At 36.2% G+C, this 19,160-nt stretch overlaps 1 protein-coding gene across 1 annotated transcript; it reads left to right on the top strand.

The window, feature by feature from the left end:
• Positions 1-465: 465 nt before the first annotated feature.
• LOC127811889 (GDSL esterase/lipase At2g04570-like) lies at positions 466-2,268 on the top strand. The gene is made up of 3 exons (XM_052352083.1): positions 466-861; positions 949-1,438; positions 1,915-2,268. Exons 1-3 carry the CDS (start codon positions 487-489, stop codon positions 2,106-2,108), a joined length of 1,059 nt encoding a protein of 352 aa, XP_052208043.1. The 5' UTR covers positions 466-486; the 3' UTR covers positions 2,109-2,268.
• The last annotated feature ends 16,892 nt before the right edge of the window (positions 2,269-19,160 follow it).

The raw sequence follows: 19,160 nt of genomic DNA, 5'->3' as shown, positions 1-19,160 counted from the left end.
TTTGAAATGTGTTTTTGAGTTTAAAGTTTGTTTTGGATGGAAATACTTAAAATAATTTTTTATTATTTTAATTTTTCTTTATGATTTTTTTTATTTTTAAAAACAAGAGTGTGTTCTCATTATTTTATAAAATTAAAAATTAAAAATAACTTAAAAATAACAAAAAGAACGTAATCTAAATATCTCGAAAACTCCACCATTCCCTAAACTTTTGGGTGCATCATTGCATTTGACAATGAAGATGTTTAATTACATTAAGAATATGGATTCCCAAACACAAGCAGTTTGAACATGTGAATGAATTAACTCGATGGCCCTTTCACTGCTAATTTAATGAGGCTGCCTCTATCCCATGCATGCATTCCTTTTGTAGTTGGCTGTCATTGTCATGGCTACCCAAAATTGCGGACATATACATACTCATATAATATATATATATATATAGGCACTTCCAAAGTGTTGTATTGAGGCTTTGATTTGGGGAGGATGGGAACAGAAATGTTCAAAGGATGGCTTCTAATCTTAACCCAATTCCTAGTTTTATCATCCATTGTGGTTGAAGCCAAAGTCCCGGCCGTTATTGTTTTCGGGGACTCCTCTGTTGATGCAGGCAACAACAACCAGATTCCGACTGTTGCCAGGAGCAATTTCGAGCCTTACGGCCGGGACTTTGATGGCGGCCGCCCCACCGGCCGCTTCTCCAACGGTCGGATTCCAACCGACTTCATCTCTCAGGCTGCCGGTCTTCAGCCGTTTGTGCCGGCCTACTTGGATCCCTCCTATCGTATTTCGGATTTTGCTCAGGGAGTCACCTTTGCCTCGGCTGGGAGTGGCTACGACAATGCGACTTCTGATGTGTTGGTAACATATTGTCTTCCCCATTTCGCCCTTGCATCGACAATCACTGTTTTTGTAATTAATTAATGTACTTCCTTGGCATGCATGCAGTCTGTTATATCCTTATGGAAGCAACTAGAATACTACAAAGACTATCGAAAGAAACTTGGAGCCTACGTTGGCGAAGAGAAGGCCAGCAAGACATTAAGCGAGGCGCTTTACATGACCAGTTTGGGGACAAATGACTTCATGGAGAACTACTACACGCTTCCAGACAGGCGGTCCCAATACAACGTCGATCAGTACCAACACTTCTTGATTGGTATCGCCAGAAACTTTACCAAGACCCTGTACAGCTTGGGAGCTCGGAAAATATCTCTCGGCGCGCTTCCTCCGATGGGGTGTTTGCCACTGGAGAGGACAACAAATTTCGCAGGTGATCATGAATGTGTGCAGAGTTACAATATTGTGGCCTTGGCTTTTAATGATAAGTTGAAGGGTGTGGTGGAAGAATTGAACAAGGAGTTGCCTGGGATAAGATTGGTGCTCTCAAACCCCTATCCAATCATGATGCAGATTGTCCGAAATCCTTCTCTATATGGTAACTTATTTCTCTATTTTTTTTGGGTGCAATTTGGTAGACCAACTTCTTCTCGATCAACTGTTTTAAAACATTAGAAACTCATATGCATGCACGTACGTACAAGTAACACACTAAGTGGTAACCTCATGGTTTTTATCTAGCTAGTTGATTGTGTTCCAAGCAGATGTTATCTGATCATTTAAGGGTTCATGATTTACCTTCAACAAATCAAAAAATCAGTGTTGGCTATCCCACCTTGCCTTGGGTAAGGGGACGACGTAAGTGTGGTACATAAGTTGCCACGAGTTTTCTCTCTAGTTAGTACTTCTTATAAGTGGTATCCTCAAGTTGATGTTATCTAACACCTCAATTACCTTAAGTAGAGAGAGTATTTGTGATAGATAAGCGATCACGAATCTCCTTTTGTCTTTTTGATTCGATAATAGATGAGTGATCACAAGCGTCTTCTGCTTTTGTTTGCTCTCGATTGACAGGCTTTGAAGAAACAGCAATTGCTTGTTGCGCCACGGGTATGTTTGAGATGGGGTATGCTTGTGGTCGATACAATCCCTTCACCTGCACAGATGCAAACAAGTATGTGTTTTGGGATTCATTCCACCCTACAGAGAAGACTAATCTCATAATTGCCCAACGTCTGCTTAAAACTACATTGTCTGAATTCATTTGATCTGTAACTAAATGGTGATTCTTACGTTGTTATATGTGTTAATATTTGTGATTCAAAATATATTGATATGTTATATGTTTAATTAATAAATTCATGTAATTGTCATATGGATATAGTGTTATATTTTGATATTAAATAAATTAATGTATTTTACATTTGGGTTGCATTTCATCTGTGTGTGCATTTCCCACTTTATATTATGGTAATATGGATTTGGGTCTTATAATATAATATAAAATTGCCCATGGGTCATTGGTGTTTTATAGCCAAACTGACCCAAGCCCAAGTCTGGCTCTTACCATATTTGTTGGCCCGTGTATATAACCTTCATATGGGCAACTGAATAGTTATTTTAATTCCAATGTGCAAGTAGCAAACATAACGCAAGGGAGAAAGTAATCGTGCAAGAGAGAAACCATAGCTTTGTATCTTCTCTTTCAACTTGAAATCAAAGTGTTGTGATAGTGAGAGAAAATGGTGAAAGTGAGTGCTGTGAATGGCTTGTTTCCTTGAAGTTTTTGTACTTGATTTTTCACGGATTGTAGATACTATAAGTGGTTTCTTCATTTCTTATTGATTGCTTGTAGTCTCTGTAAACCCATTGTATATATTAGTGGATTAGCTAGGGGCGAAGCCCTTGCCGTGAGTAGGATTCAATTTGGATCCGAACACGTATATCTTTTGTTCTTGTGTGCATTGTGGATGTTTTGTATTTCCAATTTCATATTCGATCTTGGTACTTCTCTTGGTTTTGGCCGTGTGCTTGTGTGATTGGTTCATAGGTAACATCAACAATATGGAATTTATTAATATTTTTTATAATAAATAAAATATTTTTTTGTTGAGAGAAATTAAATAATTTTTATTATATTTGTTGTTGTCTCAATACAACAATTGGTATCGTCTGTAAAAAACAAAACAAAAAGCCAAACAAAGATCGCTATTAATGGTAAATACCAGCAATGCACCTGATCACTAGACATTCGCTCATCAGGCATCTGATCACCAAGCATTCGGTCATCCTGATTTATGATTTGATCTCTAACATTAACCCATAGATGTTTTATGATTTTTTTCAATGAAATACTTACAAAAAAGAAAAAAAAAATATTTCTCTATTTTCATACTTTTACTCATTTGAAAAATAAAAGAGATGGTCAAATACAATATTTAAACAATTATCATTACATATACATAATTATATATATTTACACTAAAGAAATTCTAAGCAAGGGGTTGCCCTTCTCTATGTTTGCCTTTGCCTCTAGGTCATTGAATCAAATTTTCTTAAACACTAAATCTACTTGTAGAAAGTAGGCCTTGATCATGGTGGTCATCCATCCATTCATTCATCCATCCATTTAATCACATTGAATCTAGTCCATCATTATCCATTCAATCATATTGAACAATGGCGCATCAAAATAATAAAACTATATTTATGTAATGTATGTCACTTTTCGGACTAATAATATCTCATGTTACATATTTTGGTTCTATCACACAATGCAATTTCATTGCATTTGGATGTCCACCATACATTGCAACTGGCTACCCAATAGTTTTCATAAGTGTCGAAGGCTATGGGAAAAAAATAAGGAAACGATCAACTATTTCTCAAAACTATCTACCACGTAGTATATCTAGTGTATCGTGCAAGGAAAACATAGTAGTTTTCAAAACTTTTTCAAAAACACACACACGCAACGAAAATGATACAAAATAACCTTTGCAAAACTAGATATAGACATCCATATGACACGCATTAAAATGAAGTATTGAGGTAACCTTTACCTTATTCAATTGAGATGCTGCCGCCAGTTGCTTTTGTGATGCACATGGACCTGAGCTCCTTTGGTTACAAACAGCTTCTGCCAAGTCGATCTGCTCCGATACCTGCTTCCTTAGTTGACCAAGCCACCCCCATAGATGTAGGGGACCAAGTCAATCCACACCTAAGCTATACCTGAACCCTTCGTCTCACCCATGTGCCTGGTCTTCAGTAGTGAAGGTGAACTAGTCTTCAGTAGTGGAGCTAGGATTTATGCAAGCTTTTAGGAATTTAGTTGCTTTGAAATCTTGTTTGTTATCTTATCCAAATAATCAGCATGTAATTCCTATATATAGGTTATGTGTGTAATCTGTTAAGAATAAGAAAGAACAGGATTTATGTGGTAGCAAAATTCACATAAAAGTTTGTTTCATCTTATCTTCTTATTTGCACTCTCAAAGCAACAAACTGGTATCAAAGCAAGGTCATGGCATCCAATCTTGTTCAACTTCAATGTTCCAGTATTAAAGAAAGATAAGTATGGAAAGTGGTGTATTCAATTCAAGGCCTTATTTGGGTCACAGGATTTGTGGGATATAGTTACCACTAGCTATACAAAACCAACTGCTGAGGAAAAGGCTACATATATGGCTAAGCAAAATAGCACACTCAAAGAATAATGAAAGAAAGACAAGAAGGCTCTATTCTTCCTCTACCAAGGACTTGAGCAAGATGATACATTTAAGAAAATTTAGAGGCTACCACGAGCAAAGAAGTATGGAACAAGCTGGGAGTTATCTACAAAGGTGTAGAACGTGTCAAGAAGGTACGTCTACAAATGCTAAGGGGAGAGTTCGAAGCAACTCACATGAATGAAGGTGAGACTATGACTGATTATCATTCCAAGGTGATTGGAATTGTGCATTAGATGAATAGAAATGGGGAGAAGCTTGATGATGTTCGTGTGGTTGAAAAGATATTACGATCATTGTCTCATAGTTTTTTAGCATGTGGTTATGACAATTGAAGAATCCAAAGATTTAGACACCATGAGTATTGAGGAGCTCTTAGGGTCCCTTCGAGTACATGAAACTCATATTCACAAGAAAATTGAAGCAGTAGCTATGGAGCAAGCATTAAAAACAAAACTTTTGCTTGATAATTGTAATGGTGGTTGAGGAAGAGGACGAGGACATGGATATCATGGAAGAAACTCACAGTATGGTAAGGGGAGAACACAAGTACAATGCTAGAACTGCAATCAATTTGGACATTTCTTCTATGATTGTCCAAATAAAGGCGACAAATTAGCAAACCTTGCTGAAAGTTCTGACCATTTGAACGAAGAACCAACGTTGTTAGTGGCTGGAAATGAGCCGCTAAAAAATGGAAGGGTCTGGTATTTGGATATTGGGGCTAGTAATCACATGAGTGGAAGGAAAGAGTTTTTTGTGGAACTTCTTGAAGGTTCTCACTATTAGTCTAGGAGATGGTACCAAATTAGCTGTCACAGGAAAAGGGAATGTTGTTGTTGTTCAAAAGAATGGAGGCACTACACTGATTTTAGATGTCTACTATATTCCAACCATGAGAAGCAATATCTTAAGTCTTGGACAACTACTAGAGAAAGGGCATGTGGTATATATGGAAGGAAACCCTCTTGAATTAAGAAAATCAAAAGGTTTGTTAATTGCATGAGTACAGAAGATGTGAAATCGAATGTTTCCTTTAACATTGAACACACAATCTGAGCAATGTTTGACTAGCCATATTGAGAATGAAACAGAAAAGTGGCACCTTCATTATGGACATCTGTATGTTCATGGTCTCAAGTTATTATCCAAGAATGAAATGGTGGAGGGACTGCCTAATATTCATGAGCTCAATCGACTATGTGTCACATGTGTACTTGGAAAACAAGTGCAACAATCGTTTCCTACTACAACAACTAGAAGAGTAACCACACCATTGCAATTGGTACACACGAACATTTGTGGACCTCTTGAGCCAGAGTCAATTAGAGGTAACAAATATTTCATCAAGTTTATTGATGCTTCCAGTAGGAAAATATGGGTATATTTTCTCAAAGTAAAGTCTGCTGCATTTGAAGTTTTCAAAAGATTCAAGGCTCAAAGTGAAACTAAAAATGGATGCAAACTTGTGATTATAAGATCTGATCGTGGAGGAGAGTATACCTCCAATGAATTTCAGAATTTTTGTAGAGAAAATGGAGTTCAACATCAACTCACCACCGCTTACACTCCTCAGCAAAATAGGATAGCAGAGAGGAAAAATTGCACCATCATGGATATGACCAGAACATTTCTCAAAGAAAAGGTCATGCCAAAAAGTTTTGGTCATAAGCAGTAGCATGTTCTGTCTATTTGCTTAACAAGAGTCCCACCAAGAGTCCAAGGTATACAGTTGTATGATCCAGTTGAAAGAAGAGTTGTGATTAGCAGAGACATGGTGTTCAATAAGGATACTGCATGGAATTGGGACTCAAGTGAAAAACGAGATACTCTAGTGCAAGAAGAGGAGTTGGATATGACACCACAACCAAATTTTACTCAAACAATGCAACAACAAGAGGCAGAGACATCTTTAACTCCAACACAAACAAATACTGTAAGTCTTACTTCTTCAATTTCATCACCACCCCACGTATGAGAAGTTTGGGTGATATATATGCAGAAACAATAGCGATAGAGTATGATGATGAATTAGAGGTGAATCTCTTATGTTTATATACTGGTCACGAACCCTTAAGTTTCAAGGAAGCCAACAACAATGAATGTTGGAGGATAGCTATAAAGGAAGAAATAAGGGCACTTGAGAAGAATGATACATGGACTTTAACCTCACTTCCAGCACATCAGAAAGCCATTGGTGTCAAATGGATTTTCAAAATCAAAAGAGCAGCAGATGGGAGCATAGACTGCTATAAAGAAAGACTTGTAGCAAAGGGGAATGGATAGAAATAGGGGATTGATTATGAGGAAGTATTTGCACCAGTGGTCAGATTCGACACAGTAAGGTTGATTTTTTCTTTGGCAGTTGCACACAAATGGAGTGTATTTCAACTTGACATAAAATTAGCTTTTTTAAATGGAGTTCTTGAAGATGAGGTATATGTCCAACAACCTGAGGGATTTTCTATTTCTGGAGAAGAATACAAGGTTTATCACTTGAAAAGGGCATTGTACGGGCTTAAACAAGCACCAAGAGCCTGGAATTCACGATTGGACAACTATTTGCTTGCAAAAGGATTTGAGAAGTGTCCATATGAGCATTCAATGTACATCAAAGAAGGAGGTAATGGAGAATTTTTGATATTATGTGTATATGTTGATGATCTTCTCTACATAGGAAATAGTGAAAAGTTATTTGCACAATTCAAGCAAGACATGTTTCAAGAGTTTGAGATGATAGACAATGGACTCATGTCTTATTTTCTGGGCATTCAAGTCCAACAAAGAACTAATGGGATCTTCTTATTTCAAGAAAAGTACATAAGGGAGTTGCTTTATAAATTTAATACGAGTAATTATGGCATTGTTAAGACTCCAGTGATAACAAATCACAAGTTATCCAAGGAATGAGAGGGATAAGAAGTCAACTCTTTACAATACAAAATTTTGATTAGAAGCTTAAGGTATCTCACTGTAACAAGACCGGATATAGTGTATGGAGTGAGCCTGCTAAGTCGCTACATAGAGACACCAAGAGAGTCACATTGGCAGGCAGCCAAGAGAATTCTAAGGTATGTCAAAGGAACCTTGAATTTTGGCCCACATTATACTTATGGTGAAAATTTTGAGTTGGTTGGATACTCAGATAGTGACTGGGGCAGAGATCCATCTGAGAGAAAAAAAACCACTGGGTATGTATTTTTTTTGTGCATCAACAGCTTTCTCTTGGTCATCAAAGAAGCAAAATATTGTAGCTCTATCTTCATGTGAAGCTGAATATGTAGTAGTAGCATCTACGGTGTGTGAAACAATTTGGCTTAAAAATTTACTCACTTCTCTAAAGCACTCATAGGAGTCAATAGCCATTTATGTAGACAACATGTCTGCAATTAAGTTGGCTAAAAATCCAGTTCAACACGAAAGGAGTAAGCACATAGATACAAGATTTCATTTCATCAGGGACCATGTCAAGTAAGGAATGATCAAGTTGGAATATTACCATACACTTGAGTAGGTGGCTGATATATTCACTAAACCATTACCTTTTAAAAGCTTCACAAAGTTAAGGGAAATGCTTGGAATGAAGCGAAAGGAAGACAGTTCAAGCAGACCTAGTTTGGATAAGAGTGTTGTGGATAACAAACCAGGTCATCATGAGACCAAGTCAATAGGAAGCACTAAAGGATGTGCCGGGTCTTCAGCAGTGAAGGAGAACTAGTCTTCAGTAGTGGAGCTAGGATTTATGCAAGCTTTTAGGAATTTAGTTGATTTGAAATCTTGTTTGTTATGTTATTCGAATAATCATCATGTAATTCCTATATATAGGTTATGTGTGTAAGCTGTTAAGAATAAGAAAGAACATGATTTATGTGGTAACAAAATTCAGATAAAAGTTTGTTTTATCTTGTCTTCTTGTTTGCACTCTCAAACCAATAATTTTTTGATATATGAGAAAAAGGGTTTGATGAAAAACCTATCTTAGAATGAAAAATCATTTTGGTTAATCTCATATTTTGAAATCAACATTTTATATTTCCAAACATGTACAAAAAGTTTTGGCGTAAATATTCAAATGTTTGAAAAATCTAAAGTTCATGCATCATGTTTCGAAACCTATGTCTATGTTTCAAAACATTGTTAAATTGTGTTTTTGTTCTTGTTTCGAAACTCCTTTGAATAGGTTTAAAATGTTTCTCTAAGTATGCATGCTTTATTTCAAAACATCTATGAGATTTAAGCATATGTTTCGAAACCTAAATAGTATGTTTCCAAACCTCTGACTCTGTCAGCAAAATATTAAAAAAAAAAAATGAGATGCTTCTTTACATCCAAAAGCTTCTTTTTAATTTAATCTCCATGTTTTGAGATTTCAAATTCAAATTTGAAAGTGGAGAACAAAACAAAATCATAGTGAGCATAAGACCTTGTCTCCTACTCATGCTGTCTCTAAATGCAAGTCCAACTATAAAGGTTGAATGTTTTGAAACATGTGATGTATGTTTCAAATCCTTCTTTTAAATCTTGTCTTTAATGACTATAAAATAGTCAAACATCTATAAATAGTAGGTGCTTAAAGACAAGTAAGATACACATCAAAATATACACACTCAAGATACAAGCAACACAATACACAAATGGTGAACACAAGATTTTGATTAAGCTTTCAAAGAAGATCAACATACATCGTGGTGTACAACCATTGGCAAGGCATTTCATTGCTATAAATTCATCGGGTTGTAAAGATAAATTTTATTTATCTTGTTGATTGTTGTAAGGTTTGAGTTGAGCCACAAAACTTATTGTGTACAAGGTTTTAGGGTGAACCGTGGTAATGTATGACTCGTTATTGTGTCCATGTCATTATTGATATTTATTTCATTATGGCGTATATATAAGGGTATTATTTTAAAATTAAATAAAATAGATTGAGGGTTTAATGAAGATGGATTTGGGTCAATGTGAGAAAGCCCATGGCAAAATATGGTAGTTAGAATTTAAATGAAATCATGTTTAATGGATTGGGCCTAACTATGTATAGATTGAGTCCATAGTTGATTTTAAATGAAGTGAGTTGGACCAAGTGAAAAATAGATCTTTTGGGCCTTAAGTGTTGGGCTAAGTTGAAAATAAGCCTTTTGGATTTTATGAGATGTTGGGCCTAATTAAATGAGTTGGGCTTAAATTATATGTGAAGGATGAATGGATTTGGGCTTGATCCCATTTATAAAAGGATGATTTAAATTTAAAAGGAAAATTAAATGAGCGAAAAATGACATAAAAGGGCATGAAAATATATGTGTGTGTGTGCAAGTGGGAGGGGCAAATTTGAGAAAGCATAAATGGGGGATGGGGTGGCAGACATTCCCCCATTTCCTTCCTTCTTTTCCCCCTCCTTACTTTCTTACTCCCTTCTCTCTCTCCCGTTAGCATTTCTTCTTTTTCTCCACCTCCAACTTTCTATCTTCTTCTCTTTTTCTTCTTTTGCTGATTTGGAGCTTCAAGAGATGTGGCTTTGTAGCATTTAGCAGGCTTCTTCTTCTCTAAATGTGGATTTGCAACATTTAGTAGACTTCTTCTTCTCTAAATTCGGTTTCTCCATTTAAGTTAAGTTCCATTCCTTCTGTGTTCTTCATTTCGAAATTATTAAATTTTCGGCCAACTTGCGCATGTTGTACATTTCAAGCTATAACTTTCTATATTTATATCCAAATCAAGATTCGTTTGTTGCGTTATAAACTAAACTTCTTGAGATTCATTTTAGTATATTACATGGAATTAGTGGACAAGTATTGAGCTTGTAAGTGCCCTGTGAAATATCTACACGAATCTAAAAATTCTGTTTTTGTATAATCTGTCATTGCTCTGGTTTTTGGCCTATAACTTTATGTGTTTACATCCAAATCAATATCCATTTATTGTGATGTAAAATAGACTTCTTGATCTTAGTTTTGATATATTACTTGGAATTTTTTGCCAAGTATTGAGACTGTAAGTGCCCTATGAAATATCTATTTGAATCTGGAAATTTTGTTTTCATATAATCTATCATTGTTCCAATTTTTGGCTTATAACTTTGTGTTCTTACATCCAAATCAATATATTTTTGTTGTGATGTAAACTAGACTTCTTTAGCTTCATTTTGATATATTACTTGGAGTTTTTGGCCAAGTATTGAGCCTGTAAGTGCCTTGCAAAATATTTACTCAAATCTGAAAATTATGTTTTCATGTAATCTGTCATTGCTCTGTTTTTTGGCCTATAACTCATTGTGATTATTTTTGATTCCAAATCCGTTTATTGTTTTAGAAACTAGAGGTGCAGGGCTTCGATTTGGTTATATTATTCATAATATTTGACTAAGTTATGATCCCAAAATAAGTTTTCAAAATTGTAGTTGAAATATGAAAATTTTGAGAATTTGTTGTGTTGATACACTTCCTATGTTAATATCATAGTTTTTGTCCATGAAAAACCCCCATTTTTCTAAATGGGTTGTATCTCCCTTATGTTGCTAAGTTTTGAAATTTTCTTGTATTTTGTGGAGTCTTGTAGGAAGCCTCAATAGGGTTTTATATTACCTTATATTTCTTAAGGAATGACACATTTAATGATTAGGGTCTAGAGTCATGCAAGATTTAGTGTTTGTTGCATGTATAAAATTTTGGTTCATTATAGTTGTTGTTAGGGTAAAAATTTACCATGTGATCATGAGATAGTGCACACATTAATTTATGTAATTGTGCATAATAAGCATGATATGGGATTTTTTTTAATCATTGAGGATTGACATGAAATTGGGATATGTATGTGTGATGCATGATTATTATCTTTGCGCACCTATTAGTTTGCACAGTGACTATGTTTGTGGGTGAGAAAAGGATTGTAAGGACCTGCTCCCAAAAGTCCCGTAAACACAAGAGTTTTGAGAGAAAGCCCTCACAAAAATGGATATAGATACATACTTAAAAACATCTCTAAAGAGCTTTTCATTAATGTATACAACAGAAGCAAAAGTCATATAGAATACATTTTTTGATGACCACATCAAAGCCTACATTCCCGCATATCCCATAAGAAACACCATGCCTAGCATAGCAAGACAATATCCTTCCTAGACTCAAAACAAGACAAAACGCCCATATCCTTCGTAGACTCAAAACAAGACAAAACGCCCAAGAATCTTCCAGTCAGGGTGCCTTTGTACACGACATCTATCATAGGGAAAAACTAAGCTTGGTTGAACCCGCCCTCGACTACATTTCCACGCTTACCTAGAATGATGTAAAGCAAGAGTGAGTCACAAGACTTCGCAAGTATATAGAAAGAAAAAGTTAACAGGGCTAATAACTATCTCGCCCATAATCATTCCCCAAATCATGCCATGTTTCGCATACCAAGTTATGCCATGTACCACGATGCCAAATCATAACGTAAATGCACCAATGAACACAAATGGTCCTTGGGGCCCACACAAGACACACACTGTTGTTTTACTTTTGTATACTTTGTTCTGATGATGAAAAATAATATTTTATTTAATCCCTAAGTCATGAAACAAGATTGTGATTTTCAACATAAATCAATTTCAATATCAAGTATTACTTTGTGAGAATGAAAACCAAATGAATTTCAAGTATCGAGATTTCAAGGTCATATTTTTCTAAGTTTGGAAGGTTAACACCTTATAAGGAGACATATATGAAAATGTTTTCTTTTTAGAAAACTAACTCCCGGTAATAGCTAACATTCATTAGTGATAAAATGATTTTTAACGAATTTTTCAATAAATAGAAAGTGTATATCTTAAAGGTGGTAAAATTGCAAAATCCTAAATTTGTACTAAAACCCAAATTCTACTTTCTTATTCTTATGAATTTTGATTTTTTAGATATTTTTATTAAATCCAAATGGGGGGTACTTTCTTATTTACATTTATATATTAAAGTAAATGGAAGGTAAAATATAAATTAAACAAAATGAGGACATTTACTTAAACTAAAAAAATGTAAATATGTTGTAATGTTTTGTATCAATCAAGTGTGCTTCTACATGTTATCAGTTGAGTTTTCAATTTTTCATAATGGATAGTCGACTATGTGGTTCTGTGCTGTCGACTATGCATAAGGATAGTCGACTATGCTGGTTTGATCTGTCGACTATTTAAGACTTCTGTCGACTATTTTTTACTCTGTCGACTATCAAGTAAAGATAGTCGACTATGGTTTTTCTTCTGTCGACTATGTTTGTTCAAGATTTTCAAAATCTTCTTTACAATTTTGTATCTGTCAACTATATGTATGTGTCTGTCGACTATAGGTATTTTGTGTTAGAAGATAGTCGACTATGCTTTCTTGTCTGTCGACTATGCCTTGTTTTATTTGAAAATATAGTTGACTATACATTATATTCTGTCAACTATCTCTTTTGCAGAAAGCTTCCAATGGCTAGTTTTTCAAATCCCAACGGTCACAAACGACTACATTTCTCTTCAATCTTTTAGGAAGCCTATATATACAACTCAATGAGGATCAAGAGACGGCTAATGGACGGGAACGAATTGAATTGAGCTTACATTTTATACTCATTTCTATTTACATTCACTGTGCTTCTATTTTCTCTCTTCAAGGCTGTGATCTTAATCTGTTTACATTCATTTAAGCCTTGTATCATTTTTAAGAGACATTGTAACTAAGAGATTCATCTCTTATATTCTCTCCAATTATACATTTCTTGTATTTCCTAGCTTGTGTAGCTAGAGGGCCCATTTGAGTGGGAGGTTGTAATTCTTAGTCTCGGACTAGAGGACCTAGTTGGTTTAAGTAGGGGGTTTTTAGTGGATGGTTTGAAAAATCCTTAGTGAGGAGTTAAGGTAGTGGATTAGGCTTGAGTTAAGCCGAACCACTATAAATCTTTTGTGTTCTTCTCTCTTGCTTGTGCTTTTATTTCATTTATTATTTCAAACATTTCAATAATCCTCACTTGCATCAAATTTTTCATCAAAAGGATTTCAAATTTCTATCAAGTTTTTAAAATAACCAATTCACCCCCCTCTTGGTGTGTGCCATAGCACCTCTCGGTCTAACACACACTGGCGCCTAAGTCCGGCATACAAACTTGTTGTAGCCTAATGTAGGCTACCATAGACTTTCGAGGTATATATACACTAGATCATTCCTCGAAGTCTCAAAGTACACTCATGGAGTATACACCAAATCATTCCCCACCGGACCTAAACAACTTCCATATCTAGAGACCTCTGAGGTATACACCAAATCATTCCCCAAAGTCCCACATCCTCATCATGCAATGCAACAAATAAATAAATGCAATAGCTTATGCAGCATAAACGTGATGTCAAGGCCTCCATAAGCCAAGCATCAGGCCATGCTATGCCCACATAAGAACTCACACATACAAATTCTCCATGTGTGTATGCTCATCTACAATACACAAGTCGGTACTCACAAGCCATCCGTGGCATGCCAATGCTCACACCTCCACTGAATACAAAGCATGATTCCAGATGTATGCAAACTCATAGCCCAATGTCCTAATGCATCACCATGCAATGTGTAATAGTAAATAAATTAAAATACCACACAACCCCAAATAGGAACCATCTGGAACGTACCCCATCAAGGTTCAGCATCATTCTGCAAAGAAACGTAGGGAGATCAAGCCCACTCAGCCATTAAAAACAAGACACGTTAAGAAATGCCAAATAAGACCCTCCCAACCGACTAGAGAATCATAGCTAGAAGCATCACCTCTTAACCCCCCAATGGTTCTCATCATACCCCAAATAAATATATTTATTCCATAAAATCGGGGCAAGGCAAATCTCCCGTGGCAGAAGAATTCCAATATCTAGATAGAATTTGATAAGGCTACTAAGGACTCAACTCATACCCAAATTACTCAATTAGTTTATCAAAATAAAGTCTAAAACATCTAGAATATGGCACAAAATATGGATTTCAATTTGAATATCACCATAGGTAGTTATGCCCCAAGCACCAAAACATTATTGGATTGGAACTAAAGATTTAAATTTCTAGATGTTAGTTCATAGGGCTTCAACTCATCCAATTTTTGTCCAAATACCCCAAATTATATACCAAATCAAATTTTATCGAGTCTAGTTTACAACACTTCAAACGGTTTAGCAATTGAATATCTATACAAAACGTTATCGTGAAAATAGTGAAGCATGCGCAGTTTGAGTCAACTTGCTTTGAGTCAACTCGAATCACCCTCAAGTCAACTTGGCCAAGAGCTAAAAGTGTTGAGTCGACTTGGAATGCCACCGAGTCAACTCGAAAACCCAGAAACTCGAACTAACGAAGTAGAACACCCAAGAATCGCCCAAATCCTTTCGAAATCATCCAATACCTCATCCCAAGTCTAAATACATCAAATCTTTACATGTTATGAAGTAAAACAACCTCATTCCCACAATCCAATTGAAACCAATGAAAATAACCCAAAGAGGAGGGAGATTTACATTGCTTTCTGCATAGGCACCACATGACTTTTTCTCCAAAAATTGTAAAATCTTCCCAACTTTAACCCTCAACCCAACATCATCAAGGAATAAAGAAGCAAAGGGAGGAACCAAAAACTTGCATCCAATAAGGAAGGAAAGGAAGAAGAACAAGAAGGAACTTGCACCTCAAAGATGAAAAATAAGTCCAAGCAAGAACTTGCCTCTATTTGGATGAATCCACCGAAGATTCCAACTGCTAATCCTATGAATTTGAATCTCCAACTTCAGTTTCAAAGAGAGAATAAAAGAAAATGGGAGAAGAGAAGAATTGGATGGAAGAAGAAAATTAGAAGGTTTGAAGAAGGAAAAGAATGAGAATGGAAGAGAAGAATGAGAGATTTCTCTCTTTATATACCATGCCATATTTCCCATATTTCCCTTCTTCTTTCCTTTTAATCTCCACCTTATCCCTTGACCATTTAAATAAATGCAAATATCATATAATTCATTTAAATAAATCCTGTTTATGTAAATACACCGTTCTCTTCTTTTCCATTTCTCATATAATATTCTACACACATACCTTGAATAATTGTGGGTCCCATTTTTGCCAAAGTCAAATCCCTGACTTTTCCACCATTTTACTTTATGAGTTAAACCAAATAAAAATATCACACGTAATCCTTTAAAAATAATGGCTCAACAAAGCACATATTTTATTCCCACAGTTAACACCCGGACCTACTAACGGGTCGTTACAAGGATATCCTATGAGCGCCTGACAGGGGTGAGGTGGTCATCAACTCGATAGGCGAGGCTCAAATTGTTATTGCTTGTCAATGTATTTTCATGATGCATATATATATATATATATATTCATGTATGGATATATTAGTTGTGGGAGCCTTGGGAATTATGTAGAAAATTCCTTACTATTAGTGCATGTGCATGTACATGAGCATGGAAATGACTACATGATATGTATAATAATCATAGGATGGGAAATTGACGTAAATGAAAAACTTATGAGTTGTGTTATATTGATATCTTCTCATAGAGTTGTTTACTCTATCTTGATTATCCATGCCTTTGATTTTATATCTCCATGCTTTATAAATATACTTGTTGAGCATTATGGGTCACCTTGTTTACTCTTATTTCATTCTAGGTAAAGGTAAAGCAGTGGTTGAGGGCGAGTCCAGTGGGACTAGAGCCCAAGGTTAGAAGTGTACAGAGACCTCCCAAACTAGACAGTCTATGTTAGTGTTTGTGATGAGGGCACGTGTGAGGAAATTTTATATTATAAAATTTGTTAGTGCCCGTATATTTCATTTGTGCAGGCCATGGTGCCAAGATGTTGTAAACCTTTATGTTGGCTTCCGCTGAATTTATCTAAGGATTGTAATGCGGTGTTGTAATACACAGTATTTAATATCAAAGGTATTTTTGGAATTGAGGGGTCAAAATGGAATTTATCAAAGTTTCGGTCCAACGTGCAATATTCAAAACATGAACGAAAGGAAAGAGTCAATGCCAAAGCAAGTCAATGAAGGAAAAATTTCCCAAATAAGTGATATTTGACAAAACCAAGAGATTTGCGAAGGTTTGAGGTCGAAAACACGCGATTAAGGGCATTCGGGCAAAACTGCAGATTGTGTAAACTGCCCGAGGGAGGTTGTAACACCTCGCCTTCCAGGGCATTAAATTATGCTAGGATTTTTTTTTTTTTTCATCAAACATAAACTGGAAATAAATCCTCAACATGACTTTTATTTAATAATACTCCCAAATATAGTAAGGGAATGATACACTTTAAGCATAGCGGAAGCAAGATCAGAACCTGTAAGGAACCTCGAAAACATAGCATATGTGGGTACATACATATCGTTCACCCAACATAACATTACAGACGAAAATAAAATCTAAACGATACATCCGAATAAATTAGACAGTTCTAGTCCGACATGGGACCCACAAAATTTCCATCACGATCATGCCTCAATCACTTCCTTGCCCTTCCGACTGTTTGGCTCCCTTGGAACGTGGAATATTCCAGGGACATAATCCAATATCAGAAGATGAAATCTTCTAAGTGAGGGTTAGATAAATATGAATGAATGATGCATGATGCATGATGCATGGACAATTATAAACATATACCCACAATGTAACTTCCCAGGCCCACCAGCCCGGCACGGAACCCTAGGCAGAATCCCGAACCTCTTGCAGGATAAGCCTAACGTTGTTCCATTAATTGCCCTAGGAGAATTTCGGATACACTCTTAGGGTAACATCCCAACCTCATGCACGAGTTTCAATATGACAAAAATATCGTGTCGTGCATATATCACGTTTTCCCATGCAACAGTACATGAACGAAAATGATCATAACATGTGAAAATATTAAGTATAGCAAGGAAATCATATCATATATGAGTTATAGGGATAAAACCACTCACCTTTCACAAAAAATTGGGATGCCTCAAAAAACATGCAAATTGCCTCGATTTGCGTGCCAAATTTTGAAATTTGCACTAAATGGTTCAACTCAAGTCCAAAAGCACCCTAGGCAAGATGTTTACTCAAAAAATCAATAAACACTATTTTTCCTCTATTTTCTTGCCTTTTTCTCTATTTTCTTCAATTTTTCTTCACTAATATTTCAAAATAAATACCTACACCTATTTTTCTCCAAATATTTTTACATAGAAAATTCTAAAATATTTTTCTAAGTTATTTAAAAAAAATTGCACGAAAAACCAAGCCCACATGCGCTGGCGCGTGCTAGGGCGAGTGAGACTAGCGCGTGGGGCCCACGCGCCGGTCATCTTCTCTGGCAACGGCTAGCCGGAAAATTTCAAAAGCTATACCAAGCTATACCAAATGAAAGATTATGTCTAGTCGATCATAGGGGTACCTGAATGGGCTCCAAATGAGGTCGGAAAGCCGGCCAACGGAGGCCTTGAAGTCTCGGCCAGGCGGACCGCCTAGGTTTCCGGCGAGCTTCGATTTCTCTTTCAAATCACCACCAAAATGATTTAAATTCTCCAGAAATGACGTTTAGGCCATGGGAAACAAAATCCCTATGATTTAAACTCCCAATTTGTTCATTTTCACCCTCGATTTGAAGCTCCAAGTTTGACAATTTTCGGCTACAAAGGGCTCTATTTATAGGCAAACACGGAGCTTGAAATGGCCTTGGCCCTCTTACCCAACACCTTAAGCGTATTGCCCTCCCCTGGATGGACCTAGAAACACCCTCCCTGACTGAAAAAAAGTGAGTTGCAGGTTGCCATTTTCGGCCAGCTTTCATGGCCGAATTTCTCAAAATTCTGGCCACTTTGATGGCTATTGTCGGCTCATGATGGTTCCTACGAGATCCCCGACCATCCCTCGTGCTAGCCCATTTCCTGAAAGGGCCGACCAAAGCTGGTGTGCCACTGTCAGAAGCCATGGCTATGGAGTTTTTGAAATTACAGTTTTGCCCCCCTCAGATTCAGTTTTTCCATTTTGGCCCATTTTCTCACAACCCCTACACTTTTCTCAATTTCCATTGAGCCCCTTAAGTTCCAATCTTTCAATTTCCTCTTTTTCACTTTTGCAAAAAATGACATTTTGACCCCCCTCGGGCAACTTTAGAAAATTGCACTTAGGCCCGTTTCTCCGTTTAGGCTTTAAACCTACTCGTTTCGTCCTGAAACCTCTGAAGGGTTGCTCTACTCAAAAATTGAAGCTTTCCATAGCTTCCGTTATCATTTCGGGAGTCTTCTACGAGAATTCTGTTTTTCGACTTAAATGGCGGTTGCATTTTTGCTGTACCGAAAATCATTCCCGATTGCATTTCTTTCGGTCCTAAAAATCATGCCTCGAGATGCTCATTAGAGGCATTCCTATTTCCTTAGACATTTAAGCTTTAGGGTACTCCCTTCGGTCAATTCGGTAAATTTTTCAGGCTTTTCAGATACCTAATTTTCACGAATCTCTATTTTTTCTCTAAAACAATGACCCAAAGTTCTTGGGTATTACAGAGGTCGAATCGATATTTTTTTAGAAATTCTTGAAAGAAATGAATAACTTGGAACTTATAGGCAGTGATAAAATTG

The sequence above is a fragment of the Diospyros lotus genome, chromosome 10 (genome assembly GCF_014633365.1).
Source record: "Diospyros lotus cultivar Yz01 chromosome 10, ASM1463336v1, whole genome shotgun sequence".
Lineage (NCBI taxonomy): Eukaryota > Viridiplantae > Streptophyta > Magnoliopsida > Ericales > Ebenaceae > Diospyros > Diospyros lotus.
The sequence above is the reverse complement of the archived record's forward strand: the minus strand, read 5'-3'. Positions and strand labels throughout refer to the sequence as shown.